Source organism: Trifolium pratense, linkage group LG1 (genome assembly GCF_020283565.1).
Source record: "Trifolium pratense cultivar HEN17-A07 linkage group LG1, ARS_RC_1.1, whole genome shotgun sequence".
NCBI classification, from domain to species: Eukaryota; Viridiplantae; Streptophyta; class Magnoliopsida; order Fabales; family Fabaceae; genus Trifolium; species Trifolium pratense.
The window spans coordinates 14,510,643-14,534,496 of record NC_060059.1 but is presented as its reverse complement, the minus strand read 5'-3'; the positions used below and the strand labels follow the sequence as shown (position 1 = coordinate 14,534,496).

Sequence of the window (23,854 nt, the reverse complement as noted above, 5' to 3'; positions counted from 1 at the left end):
CTAAATATCCATTTTTAGAGGGTTTTCTAGAAAAGCTTTTTTTTCATTATTTTTACAAACTATGCAATAAGGAGAAAGGTGGTGTGGTGGGACGTGTTATAAATTGGTAACTTTAGCTACTTAAGTAACGAATACTTTCACCATGTTTTCTACTTAAATAGCGGACGACTCTAGGAGATGTGATGGATTGAAATTTGAAACTCAGACATTGTAGGATATTGCAAATTTTTCGTCATCCCCTATAGTGAAACATATTCATGAATTAACATGCGGATATGGATAAATTTGTAATTTTGTAGGACGCGGTGGGGAGTGAAAAGAAATCCCTAGATCCATGGATAAAAAAATTTGATTAAAGTATTTGGTTTGAAAATGAAAAAACATACAAATAATTTTTTAAGAAATTATGTGTAATTGATACAAATTGAAATGTTATTATTAAGCTATAATTTTTATTTTTTTAATTTCTCATAGGTTCTCTTTATCAAAGAGGTAATTCTATTTAAGACGCGTCAGACATAAAATGTGAGTACCTCAGTCAAAATTCGAACATTGATTTACTACTACATTGTGGACATAAAATGTGATTTTTTTTTTTTTCTAATTCATTCAACATACTCTTGCCAAATTTGTTTCCTTCATTTAATACTTGGCTAACAAATTCAGATATAAGTTTGCACGATGATCTATGAATGGGTGCTAGTGAAAACATCACACTCACATAATGGAGGATTTTGATTTTCGCCTTTGTGTGACTTTAGGCAAAAAATGAGAGAAAAAATAAAAAATGAAAGAAATAGGAAGAAATGTATCTGACTTTTCCTCTATAAAGGTAGAGAATCTTTGCCTCATACTAAAACATGTAAAAATTGTTATTTGAATGTCATTAGGCCTAATTTGCATGTAGCAATGAGCAAGTAAAAATATTGTGGGAGGTGAATGAAAATAATTCAGAGCCAACTTTCCATTTGTCGGGAATATTATATATTATTAGGTGAATTCTTCGGTACACATATTACGTGGATATGTACCGGTACATTCGTTGAGGTGGATGATTCTGATTGATTTACAAATAGTATTTATTGACTCCATTCCTCACTGTAATAATCATGTGAAATTCCTATTCCTCTATATACAAAATCGTATTATGAGTAAACAAAAGATATAAAAGGCCTTTGTATAGTAAGCACTGTAAGTTGCACATCGGAGTGATGTGTGTTGTGTCATCCATTTTTGAAACTAGTACTAGGTAAATTTAGCATGTTGAATACTATGACTGGTTTCTGACACAACCAAACTCAACAATTCAGCGTTCCATGATAGCATCTGATCTAAATGAATGTGACTTGATATCTCCATGGAGATGCATAACATTACGGGGCAGTCAATTCGACAACGAAAACTGTCAATCTGGGCAGGGCAACAAAAAGCTAAAGCCAGAGTTTTCACGTATTATTGGCGGAGTTTATATCTGAGATATTTATCTGCTCCCTTGATTTTGACATGTCATCGATAGAGAACGGAATGCTGCAAAATCAATGCTACAAATGGTTAGTGTTGCATACAATGTCATGATACTGATTTTCAAAAGGACAAGGAAAAATCAGTTTACGATACTTCCACAACTCTGACCATTAGAAGGACAAACAAAATGTTGTCTTTTTTACTAGAGAAAAAAAATGCTGTTATGATAAAAAGAGAATGGAAATCATTGAGATTTGTTAGCATTGAGTAAACTGAACAAATGTTTCCGTAGTAGGGGCAAACCTTGAAAGATTATTATTTCTCCTATTATTAATCATTCAATAAATTGTTCTTAATCTTTGTTTCTATCATTTTCTATTTCCCATCTCTACCTTCCTAATATATGCAAGATGACATGTAGCAAAGAATATAGATACCAGAAATCCAATAGCTTGTCTTGTATGTTTGAGCTCGTCCCGATCCGAGCCTGTGTACTGTATTTTTTATGTTTTGGAGAAAGGATAGGTGGGTTAGTAAGTACCCCTATTAAAAGAGCAGCAGTAAATAACTGCAGTGTTAAGTTCATGCACCTCACCTGTTGCCTCATAACACCAATACCAGCTTTAACAAATTCTCCATTACTAAATGAGCAGCACTAAATTCTCCATTACTAAATGTGCAACACTACCATATTGCTGCCATATTGCTGTTCTCTACTGCAAAATTTATATTTAAATTTTGTGACAGTTATATTGTTATGTAGTAGAGAGCAGTAGGAACAGTTCCTATGAAATGTACCTAAGTTTTGTCCTATATTTAATAGGAATGGTCCAAATATATACATAAAGAGCCAGAAGTTTTATTGGCACAAATTGTCATAAGGAGGCAGCATCATAAAAATAAGGATTAAATATGTTGCTTCTTCAAAAAAAGGGTTAAATATGTTTTTAGTCCCTATAAAATTACCAAGTTTCGCGTGTTTCGTCCCCATAAAAAAAATATCGCACTTTTTAGCTCCTGATGAAACAAATCATGTTTAATCATCCTTCAACTTTTAAATTTTTTAATGATTTTTTTTGCAGGCATGTTAAGAACATTACAAAAAGTTACACCACAACAATTTAGAATTTTTTAACATGGACTGAATTAAATGTGAATTTTTAAACGTCAAAAGCTCAAGATAAAGAAACACAAATCTGGACCAAGAAATCAAACTTTGAGCTCATTTTTTGTAGAGGAACTTTTTATGATGTTCTAAACATGCTTGCAAAAAAATTACTCAAAAATATATGTTGACTTAACATCAGGGACTAAAACTGCTTGCAGGATAATTTTGTAGGGACTAAAAGTGCAATGTTTTTATGAGGACGGAAAACAAAACTTGATAATATTGTAGGGACGAAAAACACATTTAACCCTAGAAATAATGATATCAAGAGGTTTTACTAACATGATTTGCTTTCAAAGTATTTACAAAGTTTCCTAGGCTCTTCACTATCCCATGCTAGTGGGTAATCAATGCGCGCTGGGTATTGGTGTTTGCAACAGAACGTTGATCACTTGACCAATCACGCTCTGGAAGTTCTTGGTACTTATCTCATCATGCAAAAAAAAAAAAAAAAAAAACTAACTGAATTTCAAGGAAAGTGTATCAAATGGGGAAACAAATGGCCATTTATGTAAGTATGCATGCTAGATCAGCTCATAGAAGCTTTATTATAGAGAAATTAAGAAATTATCATACCTGGATGCACAATCCAAGTAAGGGAGAAATTTCATTCTTCAAGTTATCACAAAGAATTCCATATATCTTTTCTAAATATGTTGTAAGCTGCTGTGTGAAAAGCAGGGCAGGGACATGGCTTCAACTTGTCTTAACGTATCTACTCCCATGTTTGTGCTCTCATTGATCAGGGAAAGATTGACTCCAGCTAGAGTTCCACGATAACTCTGGAACAGAAATGGACTCAGCTTATTGTCAAGCTGTAAATATATATTCTTAATACGGTGTGTAAATTAATTAGGAGTATCATCATTGGAATCCCTTAAACTGAATGATTTGGTCCAGAACATTATGCCTGATTTAGACTGGAAATTATTCCATACATAACCAAGAGTGATCTTGTTTCCATTTCTGTAGCCTTGTATCATGTTATCACAAAGAATTCCATATCTGAAAAGAATTTTATTCAGATCTCATTTCTAGTTTTGTTATTTCGCATTATCTGAAAAATGAAAGCTTTTCAATGGGGATAAATCTATTAAAATCAGAAGCTTTGTTTGCTTGAGTCATCCTCCCAAACAAGGTTGTTGATGAAGAGCGATGCCGTTGTGGAGCCATTCCACCATAACTGTCTGCTTTTAGGATGTTCTGGAGTACCTTAACAGGAAGAGTTCAGAGGCATTGGTTAACCAATAGGCCAAGACATATCAGGGACTTGAAAGTAAATACCAGGGACTTGAAAGTAATATGTTAGGAAAAGAAGCAAGAAAAAGCGCATTACCATGAGCAAGTTCTGTTTTTCATACCTCAATTGCATGGCCACTAGTTTGGATGATACAATTGTAAGCACTGGTACTTGTACCCTCAACTTCAAATGATCTCCAATGCAAGAGACATATACAATACAAGCAGCAATTAGTTTGTTCCCAGAAAAACCTAGAGGTGGCGCAATACATCTAATGAATAACTCTTGATTCATTTGTTGTTTCTCATTGGGCGACATTTGTGGTTTATCCTCCATTTCAGAGGATTCTCTCTGGTTCATTGATGTGCTATGCAGTTCCTGGTTAATCTATTAGGTGACCAAAAAAAAAGTAAAGTTTACATAGAAATGCCCAAACCAATCACAGTCCATTTAAAATAGCTTTAGTTACCAAAGATGTATTTGCATCCACAGCAATATGTCCACTTTCAGCAGCTCTCTAGTCTCTACCAACAGAGGCAAGAAACTTTTTTAAATCAATGTCAAGCTTTAATTTGTTTTGATGCACACAATATTTAGTATGAGGAGTACCTGAAAAATTGATCTGGAGAGTCATGAAGGGAACTTATTAGGTGCCATGGACGCAGCTTGTTGACGCAGAACCCGATTCTCTGATTCTAAATTAGTTATCTTCCCTTCCAGCCTAATAATAGAATTGTGAGATTCGGTTCAACCATCCGAGCAAATTAAGTGTGGGATTGACGTCACTTCTGATGATGACTTTTGAAATTAGCTATAAAGTCTTCTGAGTAGTAAACCTAAGTTAAAGAAAGATAAGTTAGCCAATGATATTATCCCACATTTCACGAGAAAGAAGCAAGAAATTTCGAACTCGAGAATTTTAAACATTTCATTTAATATTTTCAAAAAGTCATTATTAATTATCATTTTTTTTTGTTACCATTATTGATAATCATGAGTAGACATAAATCAGGGATTATTGTTCATTATATATATTACCTGGTCATTGATTCTTGGAGCTGACGAAGCTTCTTCTCCGTGTCTTCTAACCTTTTACCTCTTTCTTCACTAGAAATTTTAGCTTGATTATATTTTCTTTCAAAGTCTTTGGCTTTCTGTTTCTCTAACTTGAGTGAAGTCTGTGTGAAGATAATGACAAGAAAATATCACATACGAATGTATCATCGTGATATACTGCTAACAAAAATTAGGCATATCACCATAAGCTTAGCCAGTTTTTTTTTTTTTTTACAGCTCCTTAGCCAGTTTTGTGATAAATTAATTCAAAGGCATATTAAAAAACAAAACATTTTAGTCGAATCATTACACATTGTTAGTATATTATGCTAATGCAAATTATTGGAGATATAAAGCCATTTTGTGCCTCCATCTAGCCTCTTTTCTTTTTAAATGGTTTGTTCCTAACATGCCTACATGGTATTGGGGACTCCACCATGATCAAGAGTTCAATCCTGACCCTTGCCACCCACATTCTCCTTAAGTGCTCATAACTAAGGTTAAGTTTCAGCATGAGGTAAAGTGCACTTGTATATTTTCAGGAGGGATATCATCAGACATCTATGAAGCACTGAGCCTCTGAGGATTAAGTGTGCCCAAATATCAGACACATGTTGGACACCAACACTTGTATGACACCAGAACTTTACGTGTTAGACTCCTTAGACAAGTGTCCCAAAATAAAAATTATCAATGTGACACTTCTTCATCACACATTCTTCATAAGTTTCATAACTAAGCTAAGTTTTAGCATGAGGTAAAGTTCACTTGCATATTTTCCAGACTTGAATCCCAAAGGGCTTATTGTTTAGGAGGGACATCATCGGACATATATGAAGCACCAAGACTCCAAGGTTTAGGTGTGTCCATGTGTCGGCCACACATTGGACACCGACACTTGTATGAACCAGGACGATATGTGTCAAACACCTTAGACAAGTGTCCAAAAAACAAATTCTCATTGTGACACATCTTCATCGTTGTTTGGACATGGCTACAGTGAGAACAGACAGGCTTAACTTTTTCTACAGTTAGAAACAAGAAAAAATACTAGTGTTAAAAAACAGTATTTAAGTTAGGCATTCAAAAAAATTCCTAATATGCATGTCTTTCTCTTCTTCAGTCTTCCTCGTTCTTTCATGATTTGCCTTTTCTGGTCTCCTATTTCATCTATGTTTTGGTCTGTCTTCATTCTGTCACGGTGCTCTATTTGTGAGCTATGTCTCCCTTCCTCTGATAGAACCCGTAAAAGCAAGACAATGAAACTGTATATTATTGAATGATAAAGATGAGCTCAAGAGCTCTACAATGGTGTGACAATTGTGAAGGAAAGATAAACCAGAGTGTGAACACTCCTACCCGAGCACAATGCTCCTATCCAGAGAGAAATCTCTCCTAAACAAACTTTTATCAACTTTCTGAATGCCTCCCTCACCCCTTTCTTTTCTCTTATATTACTGATTTCTTCCCATTAAATGCCAGTAACTCCCATAAAATGCCACTAATTCTTCTTCTCTCCCATTCTAATTACTTATAGAAGATGATATCATGTGAGTGTGTGTAGTTTGGGCCCAATGATCGGGCCCTCAAACCTATGGGACCCTAGTGTTCTATCATCCTCCCAGTGCTCCGTCTGCAGTCAACATCTCTATTGCAGTTAGCACCCACTTTCAGACAATGTCTCGGTGTTATGGTTTAGTCTTGGGTCTCCTCAAAAGATGTCTCCTCTCCAGTTTGCATCTTCGATCTGCATTCACCACTTCAAGTACCTCTTTGACTGGTTACTTGGTAGTTTTAACAGTAGTTTCATGATGGATTAGTTTCAAACTTATCCTGCCGTAGTTTCTTTATTTAGTATATATTTGTCAACGTTTGAAAATGTTAAAACTAGCACCTGTGATGCATTTTTGAAGCATTAAGTAGTCATCTTGATTCCCAATTTAGATTTATTATAAATGACGTTAATATTTAATTTTATTTAACAATATATATGTTGGTAATGGTGTCTTATATTTTCGGCATAATGTCTGTGTTGTGTTTGTTTCTGTGTCCATGTTTATTGACGGGCATCAACTGTCATTGACTATCTTTATTTTTCATCAATTATGAATAAGTTAATTCAACTATATAATTAATTTACAGAATGAACAATGGTGTGAAATTACCTCACTGATTCTCAAATCAACAAGAAGGAAATACATCATGTTACATACCTTTATATTGAGGATCTATACACAGCATCGCATACAAATACTTTGAATTATTATACTACAAAAGGTTTCACTGAGTTAGAAAAATCATTTGATGAGGAGCATATTAAGTTCAGTTTACAATCTAAGTTAACATTACTGTATACATATTTGTCCAGGATAAAATAATTACTATTTCAGTAGCATATTGACACGGAAATTATTTTTAGCCCTCAAATCTGATAATAACACATCTGATATCTGTTATATTTTTCCTTCCAATTAACCAATTAAGTTTTAGAAAAGAGACTACAGAATCGATGCATCACTCGAAGAACTATATAAGCCATATCAAACAGAAATATATAGTCATACAAGATTTCAATTTGAAAAGAAGCATTATATAAAGAAAGAGGTGCATCCTTGAAATAAGGTTCACCTAGCAAAAAATTATGTCTAACTTTACCTTTAGGATCTCAATTTCCATTTTCAGTGTCTTAATCGTCTCTCCATCTTCAACAAGAACCTTCGCTTCATTAGTGACAGGAGGTGCTACTTCAATAGCAGCTTTTATTGCATTCTCTCGCTCCTTGAGGAGCAGAGCATTTGTTTCATCAACTTTTCTCTTCATCTCCTGCAATGAATTCTGCAGTTTTGCTACCTCCTGTGCTTTGAATTCTTGTAGATTGATCTGCACATGATTCCAAATGGTTTTCTTGAGGATTTACCAATTTTGAGGATACTTGAGAACTTTCAAATAGTTGCCCTGTTATCTATCTTTTTATTTATAATTTGCGCAAAAATGATTTTCAATATGATAATTGTGTAAGAGATCAGAACAACATCCTCCGAAGTTATATGTGTCTACTAAAGATATAACTCACCCTTAAACCTTTTTCCAGTTGGAGACGCCAAGTAAGTTCCTCTACTTGTTTTTCAAGCTTACTCTTTGCTTCTTGAAGTGCGCCAGTATCTCTTGCAGCCTAAAGCAAATGGAAAAGATGTCCACTTCCATGAGATAAAAATAAAATAAGGGGAGATAGAACTTTTGGTCATTATAAAATTCAGACCTTTTAAATATGGTCCCTTTTAGTCCCCATATTTTAGTTGTTTGCAAGAATGTTAAAATTATTATGCTGAGGAGGATGGCGGAATGCTGACTGAATCTTGCCACATACATATTTTAATTGAGGTTGAACCCATGTGGTAAGTGAGTCACATTTTTAATTGATTTTATAATAATATTAATAATTAATTAAATTTAATTCACTTATTCCAATTTAAATTCTAATTCTCTTCCACCAAAAAAAAAACTTTAATCCCAATCACAGCCTCCCTATCCCCTCCTTCCGGGAATGGATTCTCTCAAGTGTAATTTACACTTGAGAGAATAAAGTGTAATCTAACACCATCTAAATTCATTTTCTCTAAATTTTTATGTTTCTCTCTCTTGATCAATGGTAACAAACCACACTTTATTCTCTCAAGAGTAAATTACACTTGAGAGAATCCATTCCCCCCTCGTTAGATGGGTTTGATCCTTGTGCTTGTTGTTTCGCACTGCACTCTTTCTCCATTCATCATGGTTTTATCCCTTGGAAATAATGGACAAACCGGAGTTAACACATGGTTTGACCGAAAAAAATCTCACCGGAGGACAGTGGGTCCACCGGGTAAGCACGGTGTATGGTTGTCTCTTAATAGGTTCTGATACCATGTTGAAAGGGAAAAAGTAAGAGAATACAAGAGGCATATGGTGAAAACCGTGTGTTTCAAGAGCATCACGGACATTCTATTATATAGCCAATTCTACAATTAAAAGCATTAATTACAAAAGGAATAGGTACTATGGAATATGCTATGCTAGGAATAATCTAGGACACTCTAGAGTATATTTACAAATGTATTCCTATATTTGTTGTAAATAAATAGTAAATATTCTATTATTAGGAGTAATCTTCTATTAGTAATTTGTATTTGGCCCATGAGCCCATTAGGTTAGAATAGCCTATATAAACACATTAGTGATTGTAAATTATTCATAACTTGAAATATAATAATATATTCAGTTTTCACATGGCATCAGAGCTCTCGTTCTTTGAGGGCCTTGCTTCCGCATAAACCCTAGCCGCCTTCATTGCGGTCATAAACCCTAACTGCCTTCATTGCAGGATTAGGATTTGTTACTACTGCCTTTATTGCAGTTTCAGCAAACAGTTGCGAAATCACTGTTCAGGTAGTACTGTTCATCCACGCACTGTTCACGTGCGTACTGTTCATAGCAGTACTGTGCGTCACTGTTTATTCAAAAAAAAAACTTGGATTTTTTGCTATTTTGTTCTCCTTATTAAGACAATCACATGACATCGGTCAATATGTCAAAAAAAGGATTTGTTCCACTCAACCAAGATGAAATAAAGAGGTTGAAATCTTTTCTTAGTGAATTGGAGACACCAACAACGGTTACAACTTCTCTGGCATATTCAGGTATGTTTCCGTTTCCACTTTCTCTTGGTAAGTCTCAATTTTCTGTTGGATTTAATGCTTCGGATAAACCCTATAACCAATATTGGATACTGGATTCTGGAGCCACTGACCACATGACACCCTTACCCACACAATTTTCCACTTATTCACCTTGTCTCAGTAACAAGAAAATATCCACAGCAGATGGTACCCTTTTAACTGTAGCAGGTCAAGGAGATATCCAAATAAGTCCATCTATAATCCTACGAAATGTCCTTCACATTCCCAAATTGTCTACTAGCCTAATTTCCATACAAAAACTCACCAAAAACCTATCATGTAATGCTATTTTTTATGACAATGCTTGTGTTTTTCAAGATAAGCATTCGGGGAGGACAATTGGAAATGCGAAAGAATTGAATGGTCTTTATTACTTGGATAACCAAAATCTCCCCCCAAATCCACTCAACAACAACTCACTTTTTTCGGAATCAATTAAGACCAACAGGGAGAAAGTCTTTCTATACCACCGTCGCCTTGGTCATCCTTCATTTAGAGTCATGAAACAAATATTTCCTTCCTTTTTTAAAAATTTAGATGTTGAGAGTCTTTGTTGTGAGGTGTGTGAACTTGCTAAACACAAACGTGCCTCTTTCCCGGTCAGTAACAAAGTGAGTACTTCTCCATTTTATTTAATTCATACTGATGTGTGGGGTCCTTCTAATGTTCCAAATATATCGGGTGCTCGATGGTTTGTAACCTTCATCGATGATTGCACTCGGGTTACATGGGTCTACTTACTAAGACAAAAGTCCGAGGTTACCTCTGTGTTTCTACATTTTTTCTCATTGGTAAAAAACCAGTTTGGAGTGAGTATTAAGAGGGTCAGGTCTGATAATGCCAAAGATTACTTCAATCAAGGACTTAATTCCTTTTGTCAAAAAGAGGGTATTATTCATGAGTCCTCTTGTGTCAAAACACCCCAACAAAATGGGATTGCTGAGAGAAAAAACAGGCATTTGTTAGATCAAACACGTGCTATATTATTCCAAAATAAGGTTCCCAAGAAGTATTGGGGAGAGGCGGTTTTAACCGCATCGTATCTCATAAATCGTTTACCTTCTAGTGTCCTTGCCTCTAAAACTCCTATGGAGGTTCTATCCTCATTTTATCCTGATGTGTCCACCTCTTGTAATCTCATTCCTAGAATATTTGGGTGTAAGTCGTTCGTCCATATCCATAGTGATGGTAGAGGGAAACCTGATCCTAGAGCCTTAAAGTGTGTCTTTATAGGGTATTCTTCCACCCAAAAGGGTTACAAATGTTATCATCCACCGTCTCATAAATTCTTTGTCTCCCGAGATGTCACCTTCCATGAACATGAAAGTTACTTCATTCAAACTCATCTTCAGGGGGAGAGCACAAGTAAGGAAGATGAGTCTCTTATACTCCCTGACCTTAATTTCGGGCCAGAAGTTGAGGCTGAAACTAGAGGTGACAATGTTGAGACTGAAATTGATCTTGAAAATATTGAAACTAAAGTTGACAATGTTGAGACTGAAATTGATTCTGAGAAAGATGAAAATGTTGGTGTTGATGTGAGATATGGGAAGAATTTAGTATACACAAGAAAAAAGACCATTCCTGAATCTATTCATATCCATGAGTCCGATCCAACATTACATGAGGTAACTTTCCTTGACCCTTCAAACTCTAGTGATTCAATTTCAAAATTTTCTCATACCCAGGAACCAGAATCTAGCTCAACCATACAAAGGGAACCAGAATCCATTCTGATAAAACATAAAAACCCAAAATCCAGAGAAATAACACCAGTAGACTCTAAAGATTTACATCTCCCAATTGCCCATAGGAAAAATACTAGAACCTGCACCAACAAGCCACTTTACCCTCTATCCAATTACTTATGCTTTGAACAATTATCAACTACCCATAAAGCCTTCCTCACAAGTCTAAACACTACCACAATACCTACTTCCATGTCTGAGGCATTGTCTGACAGGAAATGGAAACAAGCCATGGATTTGGAAATGGAGGCACTTGATAAGAACAATACTTGGGAATTGGTCTCTCTACCAAATGGAAAGAAACCTGTAGGGTGCAAATGGGTATACACTGTAAAATACAAGGCTGATGGATCTATTGAGAGGTACAAGGCAAGATTGGTAGCCAAAGGGTTCACTCAGACTTATGGAATAGATTACTCTGAGACATTTGCTCCAGTTGCAAAAATGAACACTGTTAGGGTGATATTATCTTTAGCAGCTAATTACAATTGGAACTTGCAGCAATTTGATGTAAAAAATGCTTTCCTTCATGGAGAACTTGAAGAAGAGATCTACATGGATGTACCCCCTGGATATCGTGAAGATATTGCTGCCAACACCGTGTGTAAGTTAAAAAAGGCTTTATATGGACTAAAGCAATCACCACGAGCTTGGTTTGGAAGATTCACCAAAGTTATGGTTGGTTTGGGCTTCAAACAAAGTCAAGGAGACCATACTTTATTTGTTAAACACTCTAAGTCAGGGGGAGTCACAGTGTTATTGGTGTATGTGGACGACATTATCGTAACAGGCGATAATGAAGAGGAGCAGCAAATGTTAAGTCAACACTTAGCCAAGGAATTTGAGATTAAGACCTTGGGAAAATTGAAGTATTTTTTGGGAATAGAAGTGGCTCACTCTAAGAAAGGAATTTTCATATCCCAACAAAAATACATTACCGACCTTTTGCAAGAGACTGGCAAGACAGCATGCAAGCCTGCATGTACACCAATTGATCCAAATATAAAGTTGGGGAATGCAGAAGAAGATGTTGCGGTTAATAAGGAAAGGTATCAAAGATTGGTCGGCAAACTAATATATTTATCACATACTAGACCTGATGTTGCTTTTGCTGTAAGCTTGGTCAGCCAATTCATGCACCAACCAAAGGAGATTCATCTACAAGCTGCACTCCGAATTGTTCAATATTTGAAAGGAACTCCAGGTAGAGGAATTTTGTTCGAACGAAATGGAAGTGTGGGACTTGAAGCATATACTGATGCTGACTATGCAGGGTCAATTGTGGATAGGAGATCAACTACAGGATATTGCACTTTTTTAGGTGGAAATCTCGTGACTTGGAAGAGTAAAAAACAAAGTGTGGTATCCAGATCTAGTGCTGAAGCAGAGTTCAGGGCAATGGCACAAGGTATATGTGAATTACTATGGCTGAAAAGCATCTTGGAAGACTTGAGGATAAAGAGTGATGAACCAATGAAACTCTATTGTGATAATAAATCTGCTATTAGCATAGCTCATAATCCAGTGCAACATGATAGGACCAAACATATTGAAGTTGACCGACACTTCATCAAAGAAAAATTAGATAGTGGTCTAATTTGCACTCCATATGTCTCTTCCCAAGGCAACCTTGCAGATCTTCTAACTAAGGGGCTGAACGGCAATAACTTTGAAAGAATTGTTTCCAAGTTGGGAATGATAAATATTCATTCACCAGCTTGAGGGGGAGTGTTGTAAATAAATAGTAAATATTCTATTATTAGGAGTAATCTTCTATTAGTAATTTGTATTTGGCCCATGAGCCCATTAGGTTAGAATAGCCTATATAAACACATTAGTGATTGTAAATTATTCATAACTTGAAATATAATAATATATTCAGTTTTCACAATATTAAATATCAACAGTTTTAGTGGAAGGTACCATTCTTACAAACAGCTAAAATATGGGGGACTAGAGCTAATTAAAACTTAATAGGGATCAAACAAAGAAGGTGTCTTTTTTATCAGGACCAAAAACATATTTTACTCTCTATAACTAGTTGAAAAATGTTTTTCAAAATGGCAATTGTTTAAGAGATCAGAACAACAGCTCCCTTTCAAGTTATATGCATATGTATCTACCAAAGATATATCTCACCCTTAAATCTTTTTCCAGTTGGAGACGCTGAGTAAGTTCCTCTACTTGTTTTTCAAGCTTACTCTTTGCATCTTGAAGTGCGCCAGTATCTATTGCAGCCTAAAGCAAATGAAAACAGGTGTCCATTTAGATAAGATAGAAAAAAAAAATAAGGGAATGCTATAATGAACAATGAAAATTGAAATTAAGGTTTATGCTACTTAAAGATTAAGAATGAGTCATAAATAAGCAACTTAATCAGTTAGAACAAGGTGACGTTAGTATTACATTCGATACTTCATATAACCATCAAAAAACAAGAAAGAAATATCAGGGGACAAAGAACTTCTCTGCATGACTTAAACTCGGGGTCGATACAAATGGGATATTCAATTATTCATGTTTGTAGTTCTCTTCAAGGTTTTAGTGGTAGGTACCATTCTTGCAAACAGCTAAAATATGGGGGACTAAAACTAATTAAAACTTAATAGGGATCAAACAAAGAAGGTCTCTTTTTTATCAGGACCAAAAACATATTTTACTCTTTATAATTTGTTGAAAAATGTTTTCCAAAATGACAATTCTTTAAGAGATCAGAACAACAACACCCTTCCAAGTTATATACATATGTATCTACCCAAGATATATCTCACCCTTAAATCTTTTTCCAGTTGGAGTTGCTGAGTAAGTTCCTCTACTTGTTTTTCAAGCTTACTCTTTGCATCTTGAAGTGCGTCGGTATCTCTTGCAGCCTAAAGCAAATGAAAACAGGTGTCCATTTAGATAAGATAGAAAAAAAAAATAAGGGAATGCTATAATGAACAATGAAAATTGAAATTAAGGTTTATGCTACTTAAAGATTAAGAATGAGTCATAAATAAGCAACTTAATCAGTTAGAACAAGGTGACATTAGTATTACATTCGATCCTTCATATAACCATCAAAAAACAAGAAAGAAATATCAGGGGACAAAGAACTTCTCTGCATGACTTAAACTCGGGGTCGATACAAATGGGATATTCAATTATTCATGTTTGTAGTTCTCTTCAAGGTTTTAGTGGTAGGTACCATTCTTGCAAACAGCTAAAATATGGGGGACTAAAACTAATTAAAACTTAATAGGGATCAAACAAAGAAGGTCTGTTTTTTATCAGGACCAAAAACATATTTTACTCTTTATAATTTGTTGAAAAATGTTTTCCAAAATGACAATTCTTTAAGAGATCAGAACAACAACACCCTTCCAAGTTATATGCATATGTATCTACCCAAGATATATCTCACCCTTAAATCTTTTTCCAGTTGGAGTTGCTGAGTAAGTTCCTCTACTTGTTTTTCAAGCTTACTCTTTGCATCTTGAAGTGCGTCAGTATCTCTTGCAGCCTAAAGCAAATGAAAACAGGTGTCCATTTAGATAAGATAGAAAGAAAAAAAAAATAAGGGAATGCTATAATGAACAATGAATATTGAAATTAAGGTTTATGCTACTTAAAGATTAAGAATGATTCATAAATAAGCAACTTAATCAGTTAGAACAAGGTAACGTTAGTATTAGATTCGATACTTCATATAACCATCAAAAAACAAGAAAGAAATATCAGGGGACAAAGAACTTCTCTGCATGACTTAAACTCGGGGTCGATACAAATGGGATATTCAATTATTCATGTTTGTAGTTCTCTTCAAGGTTTTTATTTTTTATCAGCATCATTTCTTTCACAATTAAGATTTGACTACGGTTTATGAAATCCAAATTAAAAACAGAAAGAGAACAAATTGTTTGGCTTCTGTAATCATGTGAGAAAATAGACAAATTCTATTTTATTCTATTGGTTTTCCTTTCACAAAGATAATGAAAATAATGGAACAAAAAAAGGAATGAAATTTGAATGTGACTTTAAATGATGAAGCATAATTTTACTTTTAAAAAAAAATCATCAGTTAGAATATTTCAGCTAGTGTGCCTGAAGTTATGCAGGTTGATTGCAATACATATTCAGACATATATTTCTCAAGGTTCTACTTTTTTTTTTTTGAAATTAAGGTTCTACTTAATGTATAAGAAACATGGTAAATATAAAAATATACCATTTTCAGTTTCCTAAGATCTCTCCTAGCTAAACGCCCCCTCCATCTACATTGTGTCACTATTGAACCTTTTTTAAGCCTCTTATAATGTAAGGAAGCTATATGGCACCGCCACCGAGCCTGCAATTGTTTGGGGGAGAGAATTTTAAATAATGAACAGTAGTGGCTCTATAGTAGATTATCCAAATTAGTTTCCGGCCAAAACCTGAATAATGATGGAAGCTTTGGTCTGTTTCTCAAATCTGAACTCCTTGCGAGCAGCAATGGCCCGTAACGCTGTTTGCAAAGTAAGTACTGACATATGAAGTTCTTTATAAGCCTTCCTAGCTTCATATCTGCGTATGTTCTTTTGAATTTTCACAGCAGAGACCTCCTTTATTAATTTCACATATTGTTTGAATGCAAGTCTTCCTACAAAAAGTATGATGTGTATATTAAACTGTGTATAGAAGGGAGAATTGTGTAGTGAGACCTCCTACTGTGACTGCCAGATCTGAGATTCACTGTTCTAATTAAAGACATCTATACTTTGTGAAAATAAAATTACATTTATTCTAAGAAATGAATTAGGCTATTTTCACTTTTAAAATATTTCACCTCTCCACCATGACTGCGCATATATGGTCTTCGTTCGCAATGCAAGATAATGTTTCCGAGCTTGATGGGTCCGTACACGACGTTGTATAACTTTTGCTGCATTACTAAGTAATTGAGCTCTCCGAGCATCTAGTTCAGCTATCTGACCAGCTCTCAAGAATACCTTTGTTGTTCCAATCTAAAACATTTGACAGTCAATCAAACAAATTTTGTGAACATGTGAGTCAGGAATAATATTATACACAGATGCATGTTATAAGACTACACAAGATCCCTATTGGTATTAGTAACTAAATCTTAAAAGGGTATTATAAATTAATGCTACAATGTGCATGAGTTATAGTTGTTGCTAACGTGTTAAGAGCTTTAAAATATAACTATGGACAAGAACACAAAAGCAATAATTATTCTGGGGAAACATTTCAAATTACCTGATATCCTTTAAGACCCATCTTTTCCAGAATCTTTTGGCAAGCATTCTTTTCATTGCAGCTGCTCATAGTTGAAATAACTTGATAAATTAGCAGTATGCCCAAGTTTGGTCCAATATATTTGACATGTCAAATCAAAGCTTACTTCTCCCCGGGCATAGAAGATACACTAAAAGAGTGCTTACTTTGCTTCCATGGCCTCTGGGGCAAGGACACCAAATCTGTTGGCAAATTCAAAGAAAGGGCGGCGTGTAGGGTAGCCAGCACAACTGATTCTGATAGCCTCCAACACACCCTGTAGGGGAATTAGTTAGACACAGCTGAAGAAGGACTGAAGACTTGTAGATACTATAGTTTTGTATGAACCATTATACAAACAATGAAATATAGGACGAACATAAGTATACTCACACCACAACGAAGTTGATGCATAATGTTGACATTCTCGAAAATTGCAGGCTTGAGGAGGTTGTTTGGTTTCACACATCTAATGTAATGGGGTTCCGTAGAACTTAATGTTTCCATTAGTTGCTGTAGTTGTATCTGCACCATTCAAATTTTGTTAGCTTCATGATAATAAGGATGCAGATAATTTTTTGTTGACAAGAGCTTGTATCAAATTTGATATTGTTATTTGAGACAAACTCTACAAGTTTATCGATGAAGTTTAGGGAAAGAAAGATACCTTAAAACGAGAACCTAATGAAGAAAATTTGGAAGATTTTGATGTCTCTTCTGGAAGTGGTGGAAAAAGGTCAGATACAAAAGGACATTTGGAAGCAATCAATAAATCTTGATGTTCAGGAACCACATAATCCTTATTTTTGTCTAAAAATTGGTCAGATTGGTAAGTCACCTGCATATTTATGATGGTGAAAATGAACAAGCAGTAAAAAAAAACTGCAGCCAATTTGAAGAGAGTTAGTCATACCTCTCCAGCATAATGAGCAATGGTGAAATCCGTTTGAGACAATTTTGGCTTAATAAAGCGCTTGTTTTTCATAAATGTTTGATAAAGCTTGTTTGCAAATGTTTCATGTGTTGACTTTGGAAACATGCTGAAAGACAAAGGAGATGACAAAATGATAATAACAAATGTAGATTTGGAATGTTATGTAACATGCTTTAGATTCAACAAAAACACACAAATCTGGGTCATGTTTAATGTTCCAATATAAATTTAAGAAGAAAAAAAGGGTTAAAACCATCTAGTGAGCACTTAAAAGGACATCCTTTCTGGAAAGTAACAATATTTTACCAAGCTTCATCGAGGAGAGCAATGATTCCTCCTGGTTTCTGCCAAAGCAAAATCAAGGTAAAAAAAACAGTAAAAGAAGGGGAGGAGAACAAAAGGGAAGGAGAAGCCTCACCAAGGATCTTTTTCGTAAATTCTAACAAAGGTTTCCAAATCAAAAGTATCATCAATGCCTTAAAGAAACTGAAAAAGGAGAAAGAAAACCTTTTCAATAAGGTCCAAAACATCTTGGTTGTCCACAAATTCAATGTAGCTCCAATTGATCTGCTCCTTTGTGTATTCTTCTTGTTCCACTTTGAACAAGTTCTGAAATTCGTCATCAAAACCATATTAAATATGGAAATGAAGAAAAGAACTTGGAGTGGATAATTTAGACCGAAATTTTGCCTGATTGAAATGTTGCTGCAACTTTTCATTTGTGAAGTTAATGCAGAACTGCTCAAAACTGCAGAGCATGACAAACTGAAAATAAGTTACAAAAGAATGAAATTTGAAAACAAGCATAGGTGAATGCTTTCACTATCTTCAGGAATGCAAACTTGTGGATGTACTTACAGATGGTATATTTATTCTTCTAAACTATAATATTACCTGTTCAATTTAAAGCTTTCAAAACCATAGATATCAAGGACCCCAATCAAAAATTTAGAATTGGGGTCTTGTCCAATTGAATTATTAATCTTGTCTACCAGCCTACAGCACACACAAATGCACCAGGAATCAAAATCAGAACCCTGCATCCTTATCTTCAGTACTTTTTGTATTAATTAGACAATATAGAGGTCTGAGAAAATTGATTAGTTTCAATTTTCAGTATCCTACCAATCAAACAGCCGAGCATAAATTGTCTTTGCCAGTCCATCTCTACTGACTGTTGCACATCCTGGGTCGAGGCTCCGTTTTATAACTTCTTCAGGAGTGATCATGACACGCTTACATAATGCATCTTCCAAGGCATCAGCATCACACCTGATCCAATGTTGACAATCATATTGAAAGGCAATTAAATATCATATGGACAGAAATAAAAATATGAAAGCACCCATACATCAGAAGCTCAGCAGCTGTTTTCAGGTGGAATTTGGCTTTGTCATCTTTTGGAATTGACGAGTCAATTTCCTTTCCTATGGCAAAATCAATATTACCAATATGAAGAATTGCAGCAACAACTCTGAAAATGGCTTCCTGATAAAAGACAGCACAGGAAAGCGGAAAGATAAATAGCAATCATTCTCTATTCTAACAAGAACAAAGCTAAATTCATGCTTGTTAAAGAAATACCTGATCTTTTTGATTAATTCCAACAATACCCATAGCTTTGCGGGTGGCAAGATACTCATGAGCATCATTTACATCGGCAAGTTCATAGCATTGTGACTGGTTAAGGTAGTGAAATGATTTAGGATTTCCTAATTTGTATTTCTCAATTTCCTGTTGGGACAACTTGTGATGAGTTGACATAATTGAATGAATCAACAAGAAGTAGATTGTAGACGGAGAGCTACCTCCTGTGGTGCGGCACAAAGGAGATAAAAGCAGTGGTAGTTTCTTTCAGGATCATTAACTTGACAGACCCGAGATCTCTCTAGAAGGTATGTTCGGATGGCTGCTCCTGAGATTCTTCCACTCTCGTCAAATTGGATCTCAACAAATTTACCAAAACGACTGCACCATTAAAAACTTAGGTAATAACTTAGACACAAGTATCATTGTAGCTGTTTAAGTTGGCAAAAACATTCCCTTTTCTATAAATAAATTTTGATAAAAATATTCAAGTCATCATTCTAACTGTCCATATTAACATCAAACTACCTTTTGGCAGTATGAACTGGGTACTAGGGTAGTGAAATGAAACAAAACTGAAGATAAGTTAATTTACAATATCAGACTATCAGGGAGAAGGAGAGGCAGGGGATCCCTTTATCACCCATGTATTAAAAAGATGGATAAAAAAAAGTTAGGTTATATATATCAGACAATCACAGAGAATAAAACTCATGGAATCCTTTATTGCCCAGATATTAGAAACTCTCACCTGGAATTGTTATTCCTGGCAGTTTTAGCATTGCCAAATGCTTCCAGAACTGGATTTGACTGCATTCAAATTTAAAAGTCTTCATATCCAATGAAAAGAAACTATTACTCGTAAAAAGAAAACAAGAATATAAATTTTGTTATGAGTTCAATAATGAGTGCCATTAATTGAATCATACTTCAAGAACTTGTTGTTCAACTGTTCTTCCTTCAGTCGCAGATCTACCACCTAAGAAAGCTAGGAATTGCATAAGCATTTTTGTAGTTTCAGTTTTACCAGCTCCACTTTCCCCACTGACCAGAATAGAATTGCTTTTCCCTTCATTAACCATTGCTCTGATATTAATAACATCATCAATTAATATTTGCTTCAATGGTAGAAATGAGATTTAAATCATTATAAGAAATTTAAGATTACCTATATGCAACATCAGCTACTGCAAATACATGAGGGCTTAATTCTCCAGGTGGCGCTTCCTTGTATTGTTGCATCATGTGTGTACCATAAATATGAGGCAGCCTTTGGAATGGATTTATGGCAATCAGGATATTTCCGGTATATGTCTGCCACAGAAATTAAGAATATAGGTCACAATTTCTACATTGGTAAAATGAATTGGATCTTATCCCATCAACGGGAAGAAAGCCTTACATATATTTTATTCAATTCATATCTAACTTTTAAGTTCTGCAGAACTCCAGGCTCATGCAAATAGGACAATTTAGTCATATCATCCACTCCACCAGGAAGAGCTTCCATATCCTTAGGATATATTTTTGATAACTTTGCAACAACCTTGAAATAGACAAAATAGTAGTACCGGTAAAATAATTCAGATGTAATCTTTGGCTTGATAAGTTACTGAAATACTTTCACCTTTACCAGTCAGCAATACAAGTGTGAGAAAGAATTAGTACCACACCAAGCAATGGAGAAAAACATCTCTAGAAATAGAGAAATAATATATTTTCACATTGTAGAGTTCAGTTAGTAAAGAAAATGCAGAAATTCAATAGACATGGATAGAATGGTAAAATTGTTCTTGACTCCAATAACTTTGAAGAAGATTTTCAAGACATTAAACATAATTAAATAATTTTTTCCTAGATCATAATGATGATTTGAATACTGAACTGAGAAGGTCAACAGTGAAAGAAATAAAGAATGTTTATTAGTGCATCTCCTCCCTAGTCACTTTTTGGAGTTTCTTTGCCCCTTCTTTACTCTTGCCAAGATCAACTTGAAACTCAGATAGAGCTGATTTGCATGGTCTTTTATTTCTTGGTCATGGAAGCAGTTATCAAGTATAAACCCAGGATGATCACAAAGAAGACATGGGATGGAGCTAGAATAAATGAGGGGGTTCCCAATGTGAAAATTATTGTTCGGGGGGAAAATTAATTTTATTTTTTAGAATGAAATTGCATAGAGAAAAAAAAAAAACATTGTTTCAAGAAAAGAAAAACATCGGGCCTTGAACAACTTCACAAGTGAGTTGGACACCACACTTTAACCCAAAACCTTAAGGTGTTAGGTATATGGGTCCTCTCACTTATAAATCATTCAACATTTACTGTTTCATCCGATGTGGAACTCAACTCACACTTGAAATACCAACATCTCCCCCTCAAGTGTGAGTCCATCCATTATTTTATGGGTATGCTCCCCCTCGAACGGAAGATTTTCATCCACTTGTACCGCCATTGCTTGGCCTCAACGGGACACGCCGCCTGATCACCCTGTCAGGAAGACTTTCGACACAAGGAGTCTGATCAACAACCATCGGCTCTGATACCACTGTTGGGTCTTGAGGGGGTCTGGGGGATCATCACATCGGGCCTTGAACAACTTCACCCAAAACCTTAAGGTGTTAGGTTTATGGGTCCTCTCACTTATAAACCATTCAACATTTACTGTTTCATCCAATGTAGGACTCAACTCACACTTGAAATACCAACATAGATATCCTCTCTGTTTCACAAAAGAATTGGAGAGGTCCACTGCTATAGTTTTGGAATGTATAAATAAAGGATATGAAGACAGACATTTCTAAAACTTGTGACATTAATTAGACATTTATACACCAAAATCACACTTATTGAGATGTCCATTTATTTTAAGAAATGCAGAGGATCTTTACTATAGTTTATCACCCAGTGCAGTATAAAATGATTCTAGAGTTCAATCCTGATTTATCAAGATAGGGTGCCATCTATAATTGACCAAAAATCGGAAGTAAACCTACTGTAAAATAAAGAAGCATGTTACTGGAAGTGTACAAACCTTTTTTCCATGGGTAGTTACAATTTCAGCATCCTTTTCATTGATTTTTGATACCTGTCCGTCAACCCAAGCTTCCTCTGGGTCTGCCACCCAGACATGAGAACCCACAATGATATTCACTGGATCCCCCTGCAGATGGAAATGAGAAATCATCATTTTCTGCCATATTAGTTTGTTTTAAGATCTCATTTAAGTTCTAAACACTGAATTTTACACCATCTTGTTAGCATGAAAAGGTGACGGAAAGTTTACACGTGTCTTGAAAGATTAATTAATTCCAAACTAAACTAAAATATGTCTTGTATTTTCTACCATCTGGTTAGAAAGGACCCTGATACAGTGATACAAACTTCAAAACAAAAATACTCCATATAGTAAGAATCTTGTGCAATAATTCCCACAAACAGTGTAGCCTGATAACAAAGTAGATACCGAGTTGGTAGAAAACTCAATTTTATCACAAGTTACCAACAGTATGAGAAGATATTTATTTCCCAATTCATCCTTTTCTCTGTATTATTGGGAGATAATTTGAATCTTGAAAAAACCACAAATATTCATGTACTACCACCGCAAATCGGAATCTACTAGTCTAAGTCTAACAATGCTAATCAAAAGTGGAAGCTCATGTTTAAATAAAACCACCACGAGTCACAGTTTGGAATCTTGAACTCAATATTGTTTAGAATCTTAATGTCCCAATTAAGGGCCTGCTTGGATGAACAACGTATTTGCAGCCTATAGCACAAGCACTTATCATGATAAGTTATGTATAAGCTTACATAAGCTATTTTTATAGAAAAAGGTAAAATAAAGATTAAAAAATTATATATGCTACAAGCTATTTTCATAAGCTATATTGGATAACTTATGAAAATAAGCTAAAAAATGAAAATTGGCATAAGTTGTTTTCATAAGTTCTCCCAAATAGTCTCGCAAAACTTATGTCAATAGATAAGCTCAAATAAGTCAATCTCAAACAAGCCCTAAATCAATATTTCTTCTATCTATTAGGAAAAAATTCCCATTTCCCTAAACATGTTCATCAACTTCATTGTGAAGCAAATGTGATTGACATGGTAAACCAAATTAAATTGTGAAATGATTCATTACTTTTATTTTGTTTCTTCTTTTGAGGTATCATCATCCTCTTAGATTGAACTCCAAAACCCCCTTTTCTTCCCGTGCTCTTTTGAAATTCCAAAGAATGCACATTGATCATGGAGGATCAGCATTACAAAGAATCACATGAATCTAAAGTAAAAACTTGGAAATAGTTGATGATAGTTCCATCCATTTAATGATTCACATACATAATTAATTTCAATCGAAACAAAACGAAATTGAATTGAAATTGAAAATTAGGTAACGTACCATTGTAGAGGTTTAAGATGAAAGGTGTGTGCGAGAGAGTGGGTTCATGAATTGAAGAGTGGAGAAGATAATCGGTGACGGTTACGAATGTGATCGGTGGTTGTTGTTGAAGTGTTGAAATCGAAACGCCATTTTTGATAATTTTTTGAGAAAAATGAACGTGAATGGAGATGCAGTTGCTCCGTGGCGTGAAGGGACATTCTTCACTCTGCCCTTCAACTTCGGCACTCTCTTCTTCTTCCCTTTCTTTTCGCGCCATTTCGTGGCTACTAACAAAACCC

At 35.0% G+C, this 23,854-nt stretch overlaps 1 protein-coding gene across 16 annotated transcripts; it reads right to left on the bottom strand.

The window, feature by feature from the left end:
- Positions 1 to 967: 967 nt before the first annotated feature.
- LOC123903146 (myosin-9-like) lies at positions 968 to 23,854 on the bottom strand. Of its 16 annotated transcripts, none has more exons than XM_045953047.1 (35): positions 23,574 to 23,854; positions 22,200 to 22,328; positions 20,568 to 20,711; positions 20,334 to 20,479; positions 20,095 to 20,251; positions 19,917 to 19,975; positions 19,387 to 19,546; positions 19,163 to 19,312; positions 18,930 to 19,066; positions 18,704 to 18,850; positions 18,473 to 18,574; positions 18,269 to 18,326; positions 18,086 to 18,187; positions 17,885 to 17,922; positions 17,558 to 17,684; positions 17,312 to 17,482; positions 17,038 to 17,169; positions 16,812 to 16,921; positions 16,627 to 16,690; positions 16,196 to 16,373; positions 15,804 to 16,009; positions 15,599 to 15,718; positions 14,795 to 14,893; positions 14,163 to 14,261; positions 13,531 to 13,629; positions 8,002 to 8,100; positions 7,584 to 7,808; positions 4,911 to 5,050; positions 4,482 to 4,708; positions 4,342 to 4,396; positions 3,994 to 4,259; positions 3,209 to 3,844; positions 2,060 to 2,180; positions 1,902 to 1,958; positions 968 to 1,527 (listed from the first exon to the last, which is right to left on the bottom strand). In XM_045953047.1, exons 1-29 carry the CDS (start codon positions 23,574 to 23,576, stop codon positions 4,684 to 4,686), a joined length of 3,426 nt encoding a protein of 1,141 aa, XP_045809003.1. In that variant the 5' UTR covers positions 23,577 to 23,854; the 3' UTR covers positions 968 to 1,527; positions 1,902 to 1,958; positions 2,060 to 2,180; positions 3,209 to 3,844; positions 3,994 to 4,259; positions 4,342 to 4,396; positions 4,482 to 4,683. The 16 variants fall into 16 exon arrangements, with proteins under 16 accessions (XP_045809003.1, XP_045809004.1, XP_045808997.1 ...); XM_045953048.1 differs by having other exon boundaries at positions 16,627 to 16,687; XM_045953041.1 differs by lacking the exon at positions 23,574 to 23,854 and adding an exon at positions 2,915 to 3,055 and having other exon boundaries at positions 22,200 to 22,355.

Bases quoted from the DNA above. Each gene is read 5' to 3' on its own strand.
- LOC123903146 (XM_045953038.1), bottom strand. From the start codon at position 22,355: ATGATGATTTCTCATTTCCATCTGCAGGGGGATCCAGTGAATATCATT. The intron at 20,252-20,333 runs GTAATCTTAAAT...TATTAATATCAG, and splicing joins GTAGCTGATGTTGCATATAG to AGCAATGGTTAATGAAGGGA. The intron at 7,809-8,001 runs GTGAGTTATATC...AATCATGTGCAG, and splicing joins AACTGGAAAAAGGTTTAAGG to ATCAATCTACAAGAATTCAA.